We start from the raw sequence: 18,469 nt of genomic DNA on the forward strand, positions 1-18,469 counted from the left end.
ACCCTATTCTCACACAACACTGTGGGACTTCTCATTCATTCTCAGCCAAATCACCATCTGATGCATTTTCAGCTGCCAAGTACACTTGCAGGATCTTTATACATTCTTATGTCCTTTTTATTTTGGGACTGTGCTTGGATATTGAGATATTTGCACAAACTTATCACGGACACTAAAAGAATACGGACTGAGAACGGCCCAAAAAACCTGTTTGTTTGGTAAAGTGGGAGAATCTGATTACACTGGAACATTAACAAAAAGCTTGCTAATCCCACCACATAAAACTAACTAAAACTGGCTGTGGAGACCATCAACCCTGGTAATAGACACTATGCTTCCACCTGATACGCCATTATACTAATAGGAGAAGAATAAGACACATTTACAAAAAGCAGTGTGTGGTCTCTTTACTGCCAGGGCTATGACAAGAAAAATTTTTTATTGCAGTACTAAAACATCAATTGTTAGCGAACAGGTGAATAATGGATTATTCACTGAACTCTCACCCTAACATATATTATGTATTACTATGTCATAAACAGTGTCCGAAATTAACGTTTTGACTCACCGGCCTAGGGGACTGGTAGATGAAAAAAATCCACCGGTCAAGAACATTTTTAGCAGACAAAATAACGTTTGAAGCAAAATTATTTAAATATATTGATCAGTGGTTAATCAATTCAAGCCTGAATACAACTCAAGAAGTCTTGATCTCAAAATTCTACGGAAGTATTTCCTATTAAATGTACTTAAGGCTCAAATTGAGACTCTCAGCATAGTTTTTTATTACATAACTATTTTGGTACAAACATTCACCCGCCAGTATAGCAGATAGCCTTCCGAGATTTACTTGCCAAACGTAAAATGTACCCACATTTCAAATTGATTTGATTTCAGACCCTGGTCATTACATAATTTGAAGCTTTGGTCTCCTCAAATATCTTAATTGTGGTTTGAGTTTCAGAAACAATACATACATATCAAATTAACAAGATTATTTCTAAAACACATTGTAATTACAGCACCTGTGATTGACCTTTCCTGGTCATCAAGGACTAAATCTGACAGGTAGTAAGTCTTGTGCTTTAGATTATTGATGCCAAAACTTGAATGATGTGTCATGGAAGACTGAAAGTACACCGGTTGTCATTCAACTCTAAGTACATCACCACAGTATCGATTAGTTCCTCCTCCCTGGTTTAAGGTATGATAACGAGTGAAATGACTATGTGTAGCTTCTAGTTTTAGCTGAAATGAAAACCTGCTAAACTCTTCCATGGTACTTTGTTTGACAACCCTGTCATACAGCTTTTTAAAACAAGCTTATGCAAAACTCTGTGAGAACACATGGTGACTAATTAAACAATAAAACAGACTGATGCAACCACCCAATCATCACACAATACATGGGGTGACTTTAACAATAGCAAATGGCCAATTATTAGTGGGCTTTGATGATTTTGAAGCCAATTGGCAATTTTCTTTTGAAATTATGTGGAAGATCTGTTGTATTCAAATACCCCCTGTGACTAATAATGCCTTTAGTGACTGAAAAAATGCAAATTTTACATGGGTACAGGTTAAGATTTTTTTATTGTTGCCTTTTTTGTGGTTATAAGCAAATATTTTTTATGTCAACGTAACTAACTTGTTCTCTTGCGATCATTGAGTTAATGAAATAATCCTTCCACGATCTTGGCATGTTTTCAGATGTACTGTTGACATAAGCCTTTTCTTCTTGAGCGTAATCATTTTGTGATCACAAATAGTGCTTGACATCAGAAAAGCAAATGTTCTCTTGTGATCACAAAAGGAACAAACCGTGTAATGTTGAGATAACAAAATATTTGTTTTAGGGCTGTCAAAGTTAACGCGATAAAAACTCTTTACCGCAAATTTGTTTTAATGCCACTAATTTCTTAAGTGCATTAACACAATCGATCTTTCGGAGGTTGTAGCAGGCCTAGTCAGCTCACTGACAGCTGTTCTTGCCTGTTGGGCCTGAGTTTGCCATGTTATGATTTGAGCATATTTTTTATGCTGAATGCAGTACCTGTGAGGGTTTCTGGACAATATTTATCATTGTTTTGTCTTGTTAATTGATTTACAATAATAAATATATACATACATTTGCATGAAGCAAGCATATAGCCCACTCCCATGGATACAAGTATTAAATACTTGACAAATCTCCCTTTAAGGTAAATTTTGAACAGATAACAAATGTGCAATTAATTTGCCATTAATCATGGACAATCATGCGATTAAATATTTAAATCGATTGACAGTCGTAATTTATTTTTGTACATTTTTTGGGGGAAGAAAACATTATAAATAGTAACCCCTGCCTTCCTATTCCTGGCAATACCAGCATTGTCGTACATTTTTAGGCCGTCTCTGCCTTTGTCTTACAAAGACATTTGACAAGTGTATGTATTTAGCATCCTATGTTGATAAAGTGTTTTTACTGGCCAAATTATCTACAATTTGTTATTATATTGTTCATATATTCGTATTTATGTCAAATGTATTATAACACCATAGCACAAATAGTACCCCCCCCTCTCAATATTAATAGTACACGAATATATATGCATGAAATTAATAAAATACTGGCAATCTTACCACGGTCTAATACTGCTTGTGGTGTATAGGAGGTTTACAACTATCATTTAAAGTGTGTATAAACGCTGTCTCTAGGTTGTTTTTAATTTAAGGTCGACGTTTTGTTGCTTCAGAGCGGTCGCTGCACGGACAGCCATCTAAAAAACAGCCAGCTTTTGTATCAGGCAACACACCCCCAAGATGTCAGAGCTATTGGCTGAGAAGGCGCAAAGCTATGCTAGTTCCTAGTGCGAACTAGCAATACATAACTATATATATGTACACTAGATTTATAATAGTCATTATCCAAAACAACTGTGTAAATAAACGGTGGCGTTAGTTTTAGATCATTGCAGACACAAACACCACCCACCTCACGATACTGTCGTGTTTGCCTTCAATGCACACCCAGTACAGTATGTTATTGAGCGCTTAAATGTTCCAACTTGGTTAGTAAACATAACGTTATGTGCTGAAATGTGTTGCACAAGCACAATGTGCTGCACTCTGTGGCCAACATAGATAATATTCCATGTTTTAATGGCAATATTTAACAGGAGAGCACAGCACAGCCTGAGACAAAAGCCCACTGCAGCCCCCTTCCTTCACTGCCCTCACAACGATCCCCCCTCCCCAGCTCAGCGCTTCATCTAGCTAGCTAGCACAGCTCGTCTCCAGCCTGACACACAGCCTCCTCTCTGGCTGGCTGGCTAACTAACCCAGCTCCGACATTTTCCTCTCGGCTTTCAACAGTCCTCTCGCTTCAACAGGGTTATTAAACGCAGTGAAATTCCAGTTAGCGAAGTACTTAATGTGTTGTAATAACACACGTGGCATACAACTATACCAAACCCACGCAGACACACACACACACAACATTCACACGCAGTTTACTTCACGTTAGCTAACCGTTAGCTTAGCTTAGCTAGCTGTAGCTAAGTAACGTTAACTAGGCTTTTTTTACTCCCTTTACGACCCGAGGCAGTCAAACAAACCTTACCTTTAAAACTGGGTCTCACGTATCCCCACGGACTCATTCAAGGTTGTGCTATATGTGAATATTGCGCAATATAAAGAGTTATTTCCTAAACGCTGAACGTTATAACCGTAGCCTACGGCTGTGTGACGTTCATCGCTGGGGTTTGAAAACATCGCAGCCGTTCGTCGCCCGTTGCTCCCTCCGAGAGAAGAGCCCAGCAAAACATGCAAGCGGCGCTCTGATTGGTCGAGAGAGGAGTCATGTGACCTGCTGAGCCTCCACCGAGCTTATAAGGTCTCCGTCTGCTCTAGTGATGGGAATTACGGCTCTTTTTAGTGAGCCAGTTCATTTGGCTCAGCTCAGAAGAGCCGGCTGTGGCTCAGAGGGTAGAGCAGGTTGTCCACCAATCGGAAGGTCGGCGGTTCGAACCCCGGCTGCTCCGGGTCACATGTCGTTGTGTGAATGAGTATTTAGATTACATCCTGATGGGCAAAGCTGGCACCTTAGCAGTGTGTGTGAATGCTGACATGTAGTGTAAAGCGCTTTGAGTGGTCCAAAGACTAGAAAAGCCCTATATAAATGCAAGTCCATTTACGGCTCTTCATTTTACCACTCCTGCCTTTTATAATTCAGCAAAATATAGCGCTGTTTTGTGTGCACATATATCACTTAAATTATTCAATATAATTATACTAAACCATATAATTTCCAGAATATCGTAATTTTACATGCCAAATTTTATTTTGAAAGATTCTCGGGAGTTTCGAGAGGCGGCGAGTCGCGTCGGACGCTCGTGATTTATATAAAGTAGACTAGCCCCCCAACTTTATGAAAATAAGAAACGGGCGTCGTGACGCTCCGTTCCTCAAATCGCGCCGCCACGCTACCAGAATGCATTGCGCGGCTGCTTACATAGACAATGAATGGGGAGCGTGGAAATGACGAAGCCTGTGGACACGTACCATTATCGTTCACTTAAAAGAGCCGGCTCAATGAACCGGCTCGTTCTTGACCGACACATCACTAGTCTGCTGGATAGACTGTATATATGGGTATGTGTGGAAAACCATTTAAACTCTTTGTTTTTGTCGATGCTGTGAGTAAATCCGCACCTTTAACGTTAAGAACATTCTCTGCGCTTTCACATGTTGTCGGCTTGTGGCGTGTATAACGTATAATTGATGTTTTTTTAGCGACTAAAGAGAGGGAGAAGAGCAGTAATGGGCACTTGACGTCATCTTTTCCGCTGCTGTGTGTGTTGCGGTTAGTGGGAACTTTCTCGAAGAGATCACGGCACAGTGTGAATGGATGTTCCTGTCTTTTATTGTGAGCATGGCTGAATATGTTGCTGTCAATTTCATTACATTAACTGATTATATTCGCCCCGTTTTTAGCCCGCCACCTCATTGTATTAGCCATGTTTGAATTGGTTGCGCAGTGACATTTGCATCATGCTGTATGTGTTGCGCGCATGCGTCATGGTGCATCATATAATATGTTGCAGAGCCTGAAGAGAGGAAGCACGGGGTGGGGGAGGGGCACCGGCACCGGGACCGGCTAGACACCGGAAAACACGCCACCGGGGCGGGATGGAAATGACAGGAGACGTTGTAGGCATGGGGCTGTGTGTTGAAGAAGGGGGTTATCATTACAATAGATTCATTTCAAAAGATATCTGGAATTCATGAATAAGTCAAAATATTAATTCAACATGACTATAACTAAGAGTTTGACTTGTCAAAGTGTTCATTTATACATTATAAATTATAAATAATAATTTGCTTATATAAGAAAAAGATAACAAATAGTCAATATGATTAAGTTAAATATGTAAGTAATTGGTATTGTGATTATAGTTATATTATAAGTAATTAATTGGTATTCTGGATTGATAATAAATGTATATTTTGATAAGGATAATGATATCAGTAATTAATTTATATTTCTGTGTGACACAGATTAAAGGTAATAATTATAGTTTATCATTATAATAGCTTAATTTCAAAAGATATCTGGAATTCATGAATAAGTCAAAATATTAATTCAACATGAATATAACTAAGAGTTTGACTTGTCAAAGTGCTCATTTATAAATTATAAATTGTATATTATAAATAATAATTTGCGTATATAAGAAAAGATAACAAATAGTCGGTATGATTAAGATAAATATGTATGTAATTAATTGGTATTGTGATTAAGTTGTATTATAAGTAATGAATTCTGGATTGATAACAAATTTATATTTTGATAAGGATAATTATAACAGTAATTAATTTATATTTCTGTATGACACAGATTAAAGGTAATAATTAGTTAGAATAATTATAAATAATAATTATAGTTTGATAAATTTAGGAAAATGTAATTAGAGTTTATGTATGGCTCAATAAGGTATTCTACATGTTCGAAATACATTTTGAAATGAAATGAAAATTTAAGATACCAGTAATTGGGTGTTTCACGGTCACTTTTGACTCTCCCAAATTAAAAAAAAATCAACCTCTATGAATTAAAATTTTGAACCATCTGAGAATACATATACACAGGAACACAAAATTACATATAGTGGTTAAGATTTGAATCGGTCATTTTTTTAAATGGTTTTCATCACTCGTTCTTACTAAATGTCCTTACTGCAATATTACAATAACGTTCATTTTATACATTTTCCTTTTTTTAATTTCTATAATATTTTTTTAGACATTTACATAACGAATCTAAATCTATATTTATCAAGCATTGCACTGCACATTTTAATAAAAATCCCAAATTTCATAGCTGGGACTTTAAAAATGCCCATAGTTGCAGAAACACCCATTTACATTCTGATTAGTAAGAGAGTCTTAAGGTACTTTTGCCATTAAGTTGTATTAATAACCGCATTTTTGAGAATGTGAATTGTAAATATCATTTAAGTCAATACTAGTTGAAACACAAATTCAAGATAGCCTACCTCCAATTTAGTTCTGATTTAGGGATATTTTAAACTAGGATGATAGTCAAAAATGGCATTGGTAGTCTTAAATGAATTGCAGAAAGCCTACCTGTAATATGAATTCAGTCAAGCTAATATGTGATAAATTTACTTGATGCAATCTTTGACATCATCATATTAGGAATTCTGACTAGAAATATCTATTTGATTTGTCTTCCTTTTTGTGACCAAGTTTGATTTCAGTTTTTGGGGAATGGACCAGTTTGTAAACACTTTGTGCCACAATGGCACATGATAAATGCACAAGTCTTCAAAATGCATTCGTATGTATTATACTGTATGATTGATAGTCAAGTGAAACCCTTTATAAGCTTGTCAGAGAAAGCTGTCACTAAAGTAGCATTGACAATTGAAACTGCGACATAAGCTTATATTCTTTTACAGCACAGCATCATGTGGTAAATGTAAATAGAATCATATTTTTCTCTAGACCTATACAGTACAGTATGTTAGATGTAGATCATTTTTTGTCAGCTACAACAGTCCAGTGCAGAAAATGGCATCACTAAACTGCAATAATACACCAGGAAAAGACATGGCAGAATATTAATTCAGGAAAATACCATATTATTTATGATACCAGAAAATACCTATTAGAGACCTAGTTTCAGTCTTATGTATTTATATTTCAAGCTCTATTGTCAAGTGTGCCTAATAGAGCTGTAGTTGTTGTCACAGTATAAATCTATAATCTGTACCATTAATTCAGTTATATTACCATGTCATTGTTGGAATCCTGTAAGTGACACCACGACACTTAGAGCACAGGTATATGAACAATTTATTTACACAACGTGTTTGAGTTAAGCATATTATCAGCTTCAGGGACAAGTTGCCTTTGATAAAAGCAGAGGGTGGCCAAAAATGTCTACAGGTCCGCTCTTACACCAAAGCCTGGTCCTGTAGGAGGCTCTGTCAGAGAAGTCAGTCCACCTGCAGGCTCACAGGAGAAACGGCCGTTCCTGTAGAAAAAGGAAAAGAGAATATGTCTTAACGTGCAGTCAGTGCAAATACAATGTTTGAAACAAATTTCATTGACCAACCAGAAAAATGTAATAATTAATTCATGATGAAGTTGTATGTACCTGGGCCCGGGTGGTGGGACTCTGCCTGCTTTAAGTTCATCAATAATGTCCTCAATGTCCTTCGGTAAGAGGTCCTCCTGGAAACAGGAAGAAAGCAGGATAAATGAGAAGAAAGCAAAAAAAAAAGTGCTGGGTCATTCCTGTTATGCAGAAACATTTCCGTCCCCATGAATAACTTCCTCATATTTTCTTTAAAGTGAGTCAAATATTTATAACAAATAGCTTGAATTATAGATTAAAGTCTTCTTTATAACATAAAGAATAATGCACACTAAAAATACTTTTTTTTTTACTTTACATACACGTACTCGATTTTACCATGTCCCCAGTGCAATGTAATCATCTTCTACAAGAACTATAAGCCTACTGCTTTTCTTTGCTAGTGGTCTCGTGCTGGATAATTAAGGTCTTAACAGTTTTTCACATCCTTCAACCTGTATGAGCACCTTCTTACTCCTAATGGAGAGAGTGGGGAAGGTTAGGAGGCAATACTTGAAATACTACTTTTGAAATATCGCAAAGAGCTTATAGGGATTATAGCTAATTCTAAAAAAGCAATAATTTATTAGATAACATCTTAAAGCAGGTTTTACACAGTCAGTCAAATTCATCAGACTTCCTAAATAATCAAATTTCAAAATAACTGTTGTCGGGCGTAAAAGGACATGCAGAATAGTTCTGCCCTCTGATGCTTTTTGCTTCCAAAACTGAATCAGATATAGTAATAGTCAGAATGTCTAAATGTTTATGTTCTACAAAAGATGATGAAACTGTCGGCTCAAATCCATTTCATAAGATAACGTTATGGTTTTCCTAAAGTCAGTGGTAACGGCAAATTCACACCAGGCAGCGGCAAAATGAGGCTCACCGCAATAATTCGTTTTTTCTGCGACCGGGAGGCGTATTCATGTGTTTCAGGTGGGAAGAAATTCTTTTGTAACAAAGGTCAACATGTCACAGGAGTCACAGGATCTTTTTACTGATTGGTTGCGGGTCTTCTCTGGCCACACTTCGCTAAAAGTTAAACTTTTATTTGCCACAGAGTTTAACGGCCACAGCTCGCTGAGCTTGGGAGCGGCTGCTGCAGCTTTTCATAGACATTGCATGGCAGTTCGCCGCAGGCCGCACTTCGCCACTGCTCTGATGTGAATTCGGCATAAAGAATAGCTGAATAACTGAATGACTTGAATTAGTTTATTAACCCAGCTAACCAAAGCAGGGCTGGTTATGATAGATTGTTTTTACACCCAACCAAAATCACACATGTTGTGTTCTTATTAACAACACCAAAAAGGGCTCAGTAACTGCATTATTTACTGTGTTAAGGTGCATAAAGACTGAATCAGACATTTACATTGAAAAGCAAACAGACAGGCTGTCTGTTTGCTTTTCAATGTAAATGTCTGATGTTTATCAGGCGTATCTGTGCAGCTGCACTAACATTGCCTCACTTCTTTCCAGGTTTAGAAGCCCTAAACAACCTGACACACGTGCTTGTTTAAAAACTGTACCACCTTGAATAAAACTAAATGCATGCAATTGATGACAGAATTAATTAATAATCAAAGACTGCGTGTTAATTATTCACATAAAATGCTAAACTCAGTACCACCTTGCTCTTGGTGTTAACACATTGTGTCTGTTCTGCCTCTAATGATCACACCTCAGCAATTTTAGGTGTTACAGAAAATTCGTCCTCTCTCAGTCGCATTTATTTTAATTGGGTCGTTCAGTTGTGCTCAGCTTGCAATAACTAAACTTCCCATGGCAATTGAGTGCAGAAATAGTTTCACATAATGTTCAACCACAAATCCAAAGAGCAAGCTTTTCATATCACATCTGACTCATAAAGTTCATCTTTTTCCAAACTGAGGTCATGCACAAGACAAAGTTGTTATTCCAGCCATATTATTATTCATTTAAGATTATTTTCTGCAATGTTTTCCATTTCCCGTTTATTTGTTTTGAGCCTTAAGGCCTTTAACATACCGTGGGGCGTTAATTTTCATGCAATTATTTCACCTGACAATATATTTTTCCAAACTAATTATTTTTCCAGAATTCACTCAGAAAATTTTGCTTAAAGGGAACTCAATAAAATAGCTTATAGTGGCTTGTAGGCTATACAACAATTTACCTAAGACAGACTGACAGACGCTGCTCTGGGTCAGTAGGATCCCGGTAGTTGGTCGTCTGCCTGCGCAAATCTATTCGAACCTTTTATTGAAAAAGTGTTGCAACTGTCGCAAATTCTCATCGCTGCTGGTATGAATAGTTTTGATGCAAAATATTTGCATTTTCTAGTCATTTATTCATCAAACTCCCGGTGTGTAAAGGCCTTTACAAGTGCCGATTGCACCACACCTGAATCGTCTTCCAAAGAAAAGAAGGTAGCACTCGTGAAATGTGGCTGAGAGATGTTTTTCTCTGCAGACATTCTTTTCAAACTCATTTCAGGCTTTAACCCAATTCTGTTAATTTAGTTATAATGTTCAGTAAAGAAGCCATCTGCACAGAGTAGTCAAACACTCACATAATAGTTGTCATTGATCTGGACCATTGGGGCATTCACACAGGCACCCAGGCATTCCACTTCTATTAGCGTGAACATCTTGTCTGGAGTCGTCTCTCCAACCTTGATACCTGTGGAAAAACAAATAAAGACATGCTTTATATTTAGCTAATCTCCCCTGACAAGCTGCAGATTATCTTACCGAAAGAACAAATATGTTTAACTCAAGCAGTGCTACCTGACATTACACAGCTGTAAGCAGTGCTCAAAGTGGGCTGGCACCTCTACATTTTACTCCTTGGCGTACAGTGACTTTTTCTTGTGAACTGGCTCTTCTCTGCCCTCTCCATATCAGTTTCTCAGGGAGATTCATAATCGCGATTCATAATGGTGCAGCAGCATAGGGCTGGGCAATATATCGATATTATATCAATGTTGTGATATGAGACTAGATATTGTCTTAGATTTTGGATATCGTAATATCGTTTTGTGGCAAATGTGTTGTCTTTTCCTGGTTTTAAAGGCTACAGTAGGGATGTAATTTTCTGAACTTACCGGACTGTTCTAGCTGTTATTTGTCTTTTACACTTAGTCATCACTATATATATCCACATTACTGATGATTATTTATCAAAAATCTCATTGTGTAAATATTTTGTAAGCGCGCGACAGACAGTGAAAGTGATCTATTGACTGTATATTGACACCATACCAGCAAGATTACTACAGTGTCAATGTCTAGACATCTGTAGAAAATTTTACGGACATGAAAAAAGTAAAGATTTATTTTTAAGTCAACACTTCTTGCTTTCATTTAAAAATAAAAACCCTCAAGCGTTTTTTCTGTGGACAGAATTCTTTCATTTGTTAACACAAGGCTGTTATTCTGTAATATTTGCAGGACAATGTTCTAGAACATGCAGTGACTTGCAGAGCTCCATGAATGAATAAAGTACGGGGTTTTAATTGTGGATTATTATTATTATTTTCAAATTACCACACGTTTCTTAACCTTTCTCTGTCTAAAATAAATGGAAATGACATTTATAATGAAATGAAATGGCCATTATAAAAGGTAAACAGCAGCTGCAGCAGCAGAAACGCAGCTGGTCTGATCACCCGACGCATGAATCATGCAGCTGCAAACACGCTGTGCAGTCTGTTCAGGGCGTAACAGGATGAGCTGACGCGCGGCTCGGGGGAGGGGGGTGAGAACGAGGGTGCTGTAATGTATCGATACAATGTTCTCGTCCTTTGTGTAAAATAATTAGTGAAATATTCGTCATAACCTTTTTAAATTTATGAACAAATATAATTAATGAAACTATTAATTACTAATTATTTAAATGTTTTCTGAATCTGCACTTTTGATTTATAGATTATTTTACAGGACAAACACTTCCAGAATTTTAAATAATAAAGTAATAATTTAACTAGTAATAATAATGGTCCAAATTTATGTGAAATTGCATAGTTTTAAGTAAAAAAACATAGAATTTTCTTGGGGGAGGACCCCTAAAACCCAATATCTTTTAGTATCTTTTATTCAATCTAGAAATTGAGAATGAGTCTCTTTATCCTGCTGCATAATATGTAGGAGCATCCTGACTGGGACACTGCTCCTAAAACCTGAATGATGCCCAACTACAGGCTACAAATAACACAAGAAATCACTTTAACTATTAACACTAAACACACCACCATAACCCTATAATGTTCCAGTTGGAATATTATTGGAGTATTATAGGCCTATTATAGAAGATGCATGGCCCAAGTATAATAATATTGCAATAAAACCACAGCTGATTATGACTGACACAGTATAACATGTTTAAAGAAATAATAAATAAATAGGAAGAAGTCGCCAGAGATTGCTGTTACCAGCTGATACACGAGCCAGCATGTGAATAAGAGCAGTACTGGCACTTAATTTTTCCACTTTAAGCGCTGGCTGTAAGGAGAATTATAACACAAATTATAGACTCATTCTTTTGATTGAACAAAGAAATATGATGGTGCTCTATTAAATGCCGCACAGACTGAAGTAGGTTAGCAGTCGTCTGGCTTGACATCAGTATTGTATGTCTTCTTGTTTGCTGCTACAGCTCACTGTTGTTTGAATTGCAGAGACAACTGTATATTTACATGTTTGTTCCCAACCTCTGTTTATCCCAAATACACACAATAAAAAAAATTGTGATGATTGTTTTCGTCTGCGTTTTCATCTCTTCATTGGTGTCCCACCGTAAAATGGAAAATGTCTCTCTTACCCAGTTTGGTTTGGATGGCCTCCAGGATGCTGTCTGAGTTGCAGAGCATGCAGGGTGTTGTCGTACAGATCTGAATGAAGTATTTTCCCACGGGCTGACGCAGAAACATTGTGTAGAATGTCGCTACTTCATACACTCTCATCGGAGCGACTTCCAGCACCTCAGCGACCTGAATGAAAACAATGACAAATATTCAATGAGGTTCCCTTGCATGACACACAAGACATGGTATTACTTTTCGTAAAAATGTTGTCCAACGGATTCCAATTGGCAACACGCAGCTGTAAAACAAATTGCAGATGAATCACTGTACCTTGTTCATGGCGGAGATGGGGAGCCATCCATGTTGCCTCTGGGCTAAATCCAACACTGGGATGGTGGCGGCTTGCTTGTGTCCAGTGGGGTACATTGAAATGATCGCCTCAATCCTCTACAGGGGAAAATACACGTTTTACCATGAATGTGCAGAATAAAAGTAGTTGCATTCATCTTCTGTATTTAACAATTAGACCAATTTAAACTATCAAACGGTTTTCATACAAAATCATTACCTGCACAGATATTTAGAAGAGATCCACTGTAATGTGAAGTTGAATGTAACCAAATAATCCTTGTTTTATCTTGGTGATAATGACAGGGTACTCATGTTTCACTGTCCATTACAGTGGTAAATGCTAGGGCTGTCCCAAATACTGTTTTTTGGTCTGTCTGTCTGTCTCATCTCCCTCGTTTCAGTGCTGGAGACAGCGGCGCTGCCGCATTACTGTACACACAACGAACAGCGATGTCCATCTGAGAATAACTAATAATAATTAATGTTGAATATGAATAGTGTTGTGGGATTATTCCTTATTTCATGGACTATTTTGGGATTTATACATTATCATTACATACTTATATTTAAAAAAAAACGAAGCATTCAAATATTGGTTTGGAGGTTGATTACCATGGCAATGATCGGAGCTTGAAGCATTCGGGTCAGCCCTAGTAAATACCTTTTTAACAAAATATGGATAGAAAACCCCATTTCAGCTTTTTAGATAAAAAAAAAAAAAAGATTTAAAACAAGGATAAAATAAATTGTCTGACTGAAACTAGTGAAATAGTTAAAAGGGGGGTGAGACATCTATACAATTCTATAAAATACTTCATAACAGAATAACATTGTCATGATCATAAAAAACTAAAGATAGGCATGTCTGAAAATTTGTATTAAAGACTTAAATAGACTCTAGGGATGCACCAATCTGACTTTTTCAGTCCTGATACCGATACCGATACCTGGGCTTTGCGTATCGGCTGATACAGAGTACGGATCCGATACCAGTGTTAAAATTAATCAGCTGTACGCCTCACTGTGTGGAAGTCACTGGGATCATTCTTTTATGTGTAAGGCAACATCAGGCTGGACTTAAACATTGCTTTTCTAACTTTGTAATACAAAATGTAACAAATAAATACAGAAATATAAATTTGAACTGAATTGTTATTTATTTTTATTATAATAATAATAAATCATACACCAGCAACTTAGTAAAAAATCTTAAAATTAACAGGAATTACAACTCAAGTGTAAACTATTTTAATGCAGCAACAAATGGGTCGAAACTTAAACAGGAATTAAAACTCCAGTATATAACGTATATAGTATATAAACATAGAACTCAATTGAATAGATCAGTCCCATTGTCACCAATAACCGTTCCAGCTATTTGAGACAGTATCGGCCTGATATCGATATCGGTGCATCTCTAATAGACTCATATCAGCACTGACCAATACAGGTGGGGAATTATCAGATATTGGACGTCACAGATGTCAACCTTACCTTTATGTTCTCCGCAGTGAATTCAAAAGGAATATCTGGGTTGTTGTCAGGAGTATCTCTGTGCTAAAACAGAAAGACCACAGTGTTAAAGGACAGTTAATATTGTTTTCACCAATGATATAATTAATTATCTGTAGTCATATATGAATAACATTTATCAGCCAAAAATATATTTGAATCCTGTTTCAAAAATGGGAAGTTGCTATCCTTTTGACAAATATTGTACAAAATATGATGCCTCCTGGTGAGGCCGTGCATATATTATTTATTTATATATGTCATATAAATTCAATCAATCAATATTACGGATGGATTTTAACTCAACAACCGACCTTTAAGTGAGTAACAGGCGTATGTGCAGTATATGATAATATCTGCTCAAATATGAATATCATTTACTGTAAGCCCACAGGGCAGAACAGGTGCTGCTATCAGGCCGTTGAAAAGACTCAACACAGATAACAATTATTTCAGGTTCTGCACATACTGCCCCCTTGTGAGCAGCAAATATCCTTTGTGTAATTAAGAAAAAGAACAACTTGAAATGTAATGGTGTTTGAAGTTAAAATTGTCAAAAAACAACATTCCCGATTAAAGAGGAGGAGGTTCAAAGACAAGTCAGCCAAACCGATTTTCCTCCAATCACAGATCAAAAGCATCTTTACTATCAAGGGGGCAATGAAACCATGGCATGTTTCCATTACATGACTTTATCACATGGGATGTTTTTGTTGCACAGCGTGGCTCTAATAGGCTCTGAAGGCTATCTGAAGGATAAATTTAGACTGTTTGGAAAACTGATACCTTTGGGATTATTTCAGCAAAAATGGAGCATGTTTCTGAGTCATGCATTAATCACATTTATACATTAGTTTTATTGCCTAATTAATTTAGAAGCGAATACAAATAATATGACCACCTGTAAATAATAGGTTAATGAAGTTTAGGAAACTCAACTGACTTAAGTTTGTGGTTTTGAAAAATGTGTTTATGTTGGTAATCTGGTAAAACACCTATCTCATAAAGAATGATTAAGTTAGATGAACAAGTTAAGACCTCAAACTATCAAATATGGGACACAGATTGAAGAAGAAAAAGATGATTCTGATTTACTCCTGTTGTTTAATCCTGTTTCGTGGGATTCGAGTCCCACATCTGTTTTGTTTACCCATTTAAAACTTGTAAATCATTTAGATTAAATATTGTATATATATATATATATATAACCCAATCCGTAACGTCACAAAAATAAAGAAATAATGGCCTGATGCTTTCACATAATACAAAGGTTATGTGCATGGTCTCTAAAACAACTGGGCTAACCACACTGATAACAAGGCCACAGAGGTCAGCAATAAGGACAATTAACAGATCTAGATCATAATACTGCATATTATTCTGAATGTTTTAAGTCTATATCAGCGGTCCTTCAGTGTTGATTTCAGTTCTCCCTGGTAGCTCAGTGCATTCCCTGCTTTTCCATGTAAAAGAAGTCCCTGATATAAGAGCTAGAATGAAATCTGCCTGACAGAATTGAAAATCCCCCCATTAACCAAACTTTATGACCATTTATCTCACAGACTCTGGCTGAAGCACATTGACAACATGACAATTATTCTGATAATTCTCTATTAAGCTGCTGATTCATTGTGACGCACTATGTCCAGTTCAACACTGAAAGCTAATTGTGAGGTGTTCAACAGGCATTGAACAATTAAGCCTGACAACACCGCCCTCTGTGTCCAACTTCTTCTGCACATCTCTTGACTTTGGCAAAGAAACTGTAACTCACCACATAGATGCCACCAGCTCCAGCGCGTGCAGCAGACCGATGCAGACTCCTGACCTGCCTGGCCTGCAAATAAAGAGAGAAAGAAGACAGATTAAATACCTGGTAGTATGTGAATTCATACTTCAACTTCCCAAGAGAGAGACTTCTGGCGGGTATGTTTCGCTTCAGACTATCTGAAAGAACTGGCAAATGGAAAAGTTATACAAACTAGTAACGTTGTCATTGTCTACCACAGAGACAGTGTGTCAAATCCTTAATTTTCCGTAATTCCGTACTTTTTAAAGCTAGAGAAGAGCTAGTTTATGTCATTATATGTAACTCTTTAAAGCTTCAGTAGGCAACACGTTTTTGGCATCATTGGGCAAAAATTCCATAATAACCTTTCAGCATATTGTAATTCAAGTGTTCTGAGAGAAAACTAAACTTCTGCACCTCCTCATGGCTCTGTTTTCAGGCTTTAAAAAATATCTGACCCCTGACGGGAGACTTTGACCAATCACAAGTCATTTCAGAGATAGGGGTCCTGTTGGCTGTGCTCCAGCTGGGGGGCGGTTCTTGGTATTTCCTCAGAAGATCTCAACATGGCTGCTGGCCGGGTCACAAACTTTTTCATTTCACTGTCAGGATATAGTGACCATTTTATAAAAATAACTTTTTTTTAAATCATATTTGCTCCATTTCTACCCACTGCTGCTTTAACTGTAAGAAGCTTAAACTATCACAACATGGGATACCCTTACATAAACATAGCTTGAGCACTAAGTTGTAAAGGTATGTGTCTAAATAAATGATCCCCCACAATTACACAAATGTGTCTGTTTTCATTGACATTCACACATTTCAGGGGTAGAAATACAGGTCATAAATAGTAATAGTTAAATACATCCTTGATGTACTAATTTGCATCTTTATGTGGCACTCATAATAGGTATAAAAGTAATACATAAAATGAGATAATCATAAAGATTCGTTTCTTATTACTTAAGAAACCCAGGTGGTGTAGTGCAAGCGAGCTGTTCTGTAATGCAGGTGTCAACACTTTCCAGGCTCTGTTGAGAAACCTGATGTATAAATGTATATGTCGGCTAAATGATTCTCAGAACACCATTATCATGCTACTGGCAAATCCTTGTTTTAGTGTTATACGATACCAGTCATCCATGTGGAAACACTAGTATAACTGTCTTTTATAAAAAGTGGCAGTTTCTATTTTAATGTATGTGTTGTTGTTGTTGTTTGTGTTGTATGTTTTGGACTTCGAGTCTGTCAATAAAGATGAATTTAATTGAATAAAAGAATATATGGCTATTGCTGGTTTGTTAACTATCTTTCTTAATATCATCTTGTAAATGTTTAATCAAACCAACCTCCAAGTCCCCAGAAACCACACAGCGTGTAGAGAAGTCTGACATACCAGCAGTGACTGGTATTGATTGATACTAGCATATTGTACAACTAGTTAACAGCATCAGGACACACAGCTAAGCTAGACTTTGATGTTACATCTAAAATCAAAGATATATAATAATAATAATAATACAAATAATAAAGCCAATTGTAACAGGTAGCCTAATTGATCATGTCCAGAGCTACTTCTCTTCATATTGCTGTGTTTGTCCAGAGATCACCTTGGAAACGTGTAAAAGCAGTTATCTAAGTTAGCTCACATGCTAACGCTAGCTGAGCGGCCTGCACGGTTTGCCCTTGTGAGGAGTCACAGCATTTTGTCTCCAAATTATCCTAAAGAGCATTTAACATTTTACCCAGAACCATAAAGATGATCACAAACATACCGTCTGCGATACTGCAGAGCGAATAGCAGCAGACAGAAACATCTTGTGGCTGGATGGAGGTTAGCCGGTCTGTTACCAAATGGACGAGACAATCAACACAAGCGTTCTCACGCTCGACTGAGCGGGTCTGACGTGAGACGCTTACGTCAGACGTCAGTCGCGGCGCAACTGAATCGATCCCAGATTGAAATTTGAGATGAAAAACAAAGCAATGCCAACAACCATTTGGACATTTGTTATGTAACCTGAATGAATGGTAGTTCACGTTGCAGGTTTACTAGCGTTTACTGGACAAATATTACAAAGCATAAAAGAGCACATATTTTGAATTACATATTATTTTTTTATTTATTTATTTTGCACAATTTAAGACTATACAACATAACAAAAAATAAATAGACAAGATTTAATATAAAGAAATAATATGACTACATAATAGTGATAACAAACAATTAGGACAAGATATATATAATAACAAAAATAACAATACAGTAAATATATCAAAAATTCATCAAAATTATATCTTATAATAATGACATGTAATAATCATTGAAATGATAATAATTTGTATTTAACACTTTTAAAAACAATACTATAAAGCGCTTCTT

At 36.7% G+C, this 18,469-nt stretch overlaps 2 protein-coding genes across 5 annotated transcripts in view; both read right to left on the reverse strand.

The window, feature by feature from the left end:
* Positions 1-3,800, reverse strand: part of ankrd12 (ankyrin repeat domain 12) — a 47,628-nt gene extending 43,828 nt beyond the window's left edge. For 2 of the 4 annotated variants that reach the window (XM_074651927.1, XM_074651926.1), the window contains exon 1: positions 3,605-3,800. The gene's annotated coding sequence lies outside the window, so the exon portion shown is untranslated. The remainder of the gene's footprint in view (positions 1-3,604) is intronic. The other 2 variants (XM_074651925.1, XM_074651924.1) reach the window with 1 other exon arrangement.
* A 3,544-nt stretch (positions 3,801-7,344) lies between these two features.
* Positions 7,345-18,019, reverse strand: ndufv2 (NADH:ubiquinone oxidoreductase core subunit V2). Its single transcript, XM_074651928.1, has 8 exons — positions 17,862-18,019; positions 16,069-16,131; positions 14,277-14,339; positions 12,762-12,878; positions 12,449-12,617; positions 10,200-10,309; positions 7,667-7,743; positions 7,345-7,543 (listed from the first exon to the last, which is right to left on the reverse strand). Exons 1-8 carry the CDS (start codon positions 17,901-17,903, stop codon positions 7,450-7,452), a joined length of 735 nt encoding a protein of 244 aa, XP_074508029.1. The 5' UTR covers positions 17,904-18,019; the 3' UTR covers positions 7,345-7,449.
* Between the last annotated feature and the right edge of the window lie 450 nt (positions 18,020-18,469).

Source organism: Sebastes fasciatus, chromosome 11 (genome assembly GCF_043250625.1).
Source record: "Sebastes fasciatus isolate fSebFas1 chromosome 11, fSebFas1.pri, whole genome shotgun sequence".
Taxonomy (NCBI): domain Eukaryota; kingdom Metazoa; phylum Chordata; class Actinopteri; order Perciformes; family Sebastidae; genus Sebastes; species Sebastes fasciatus.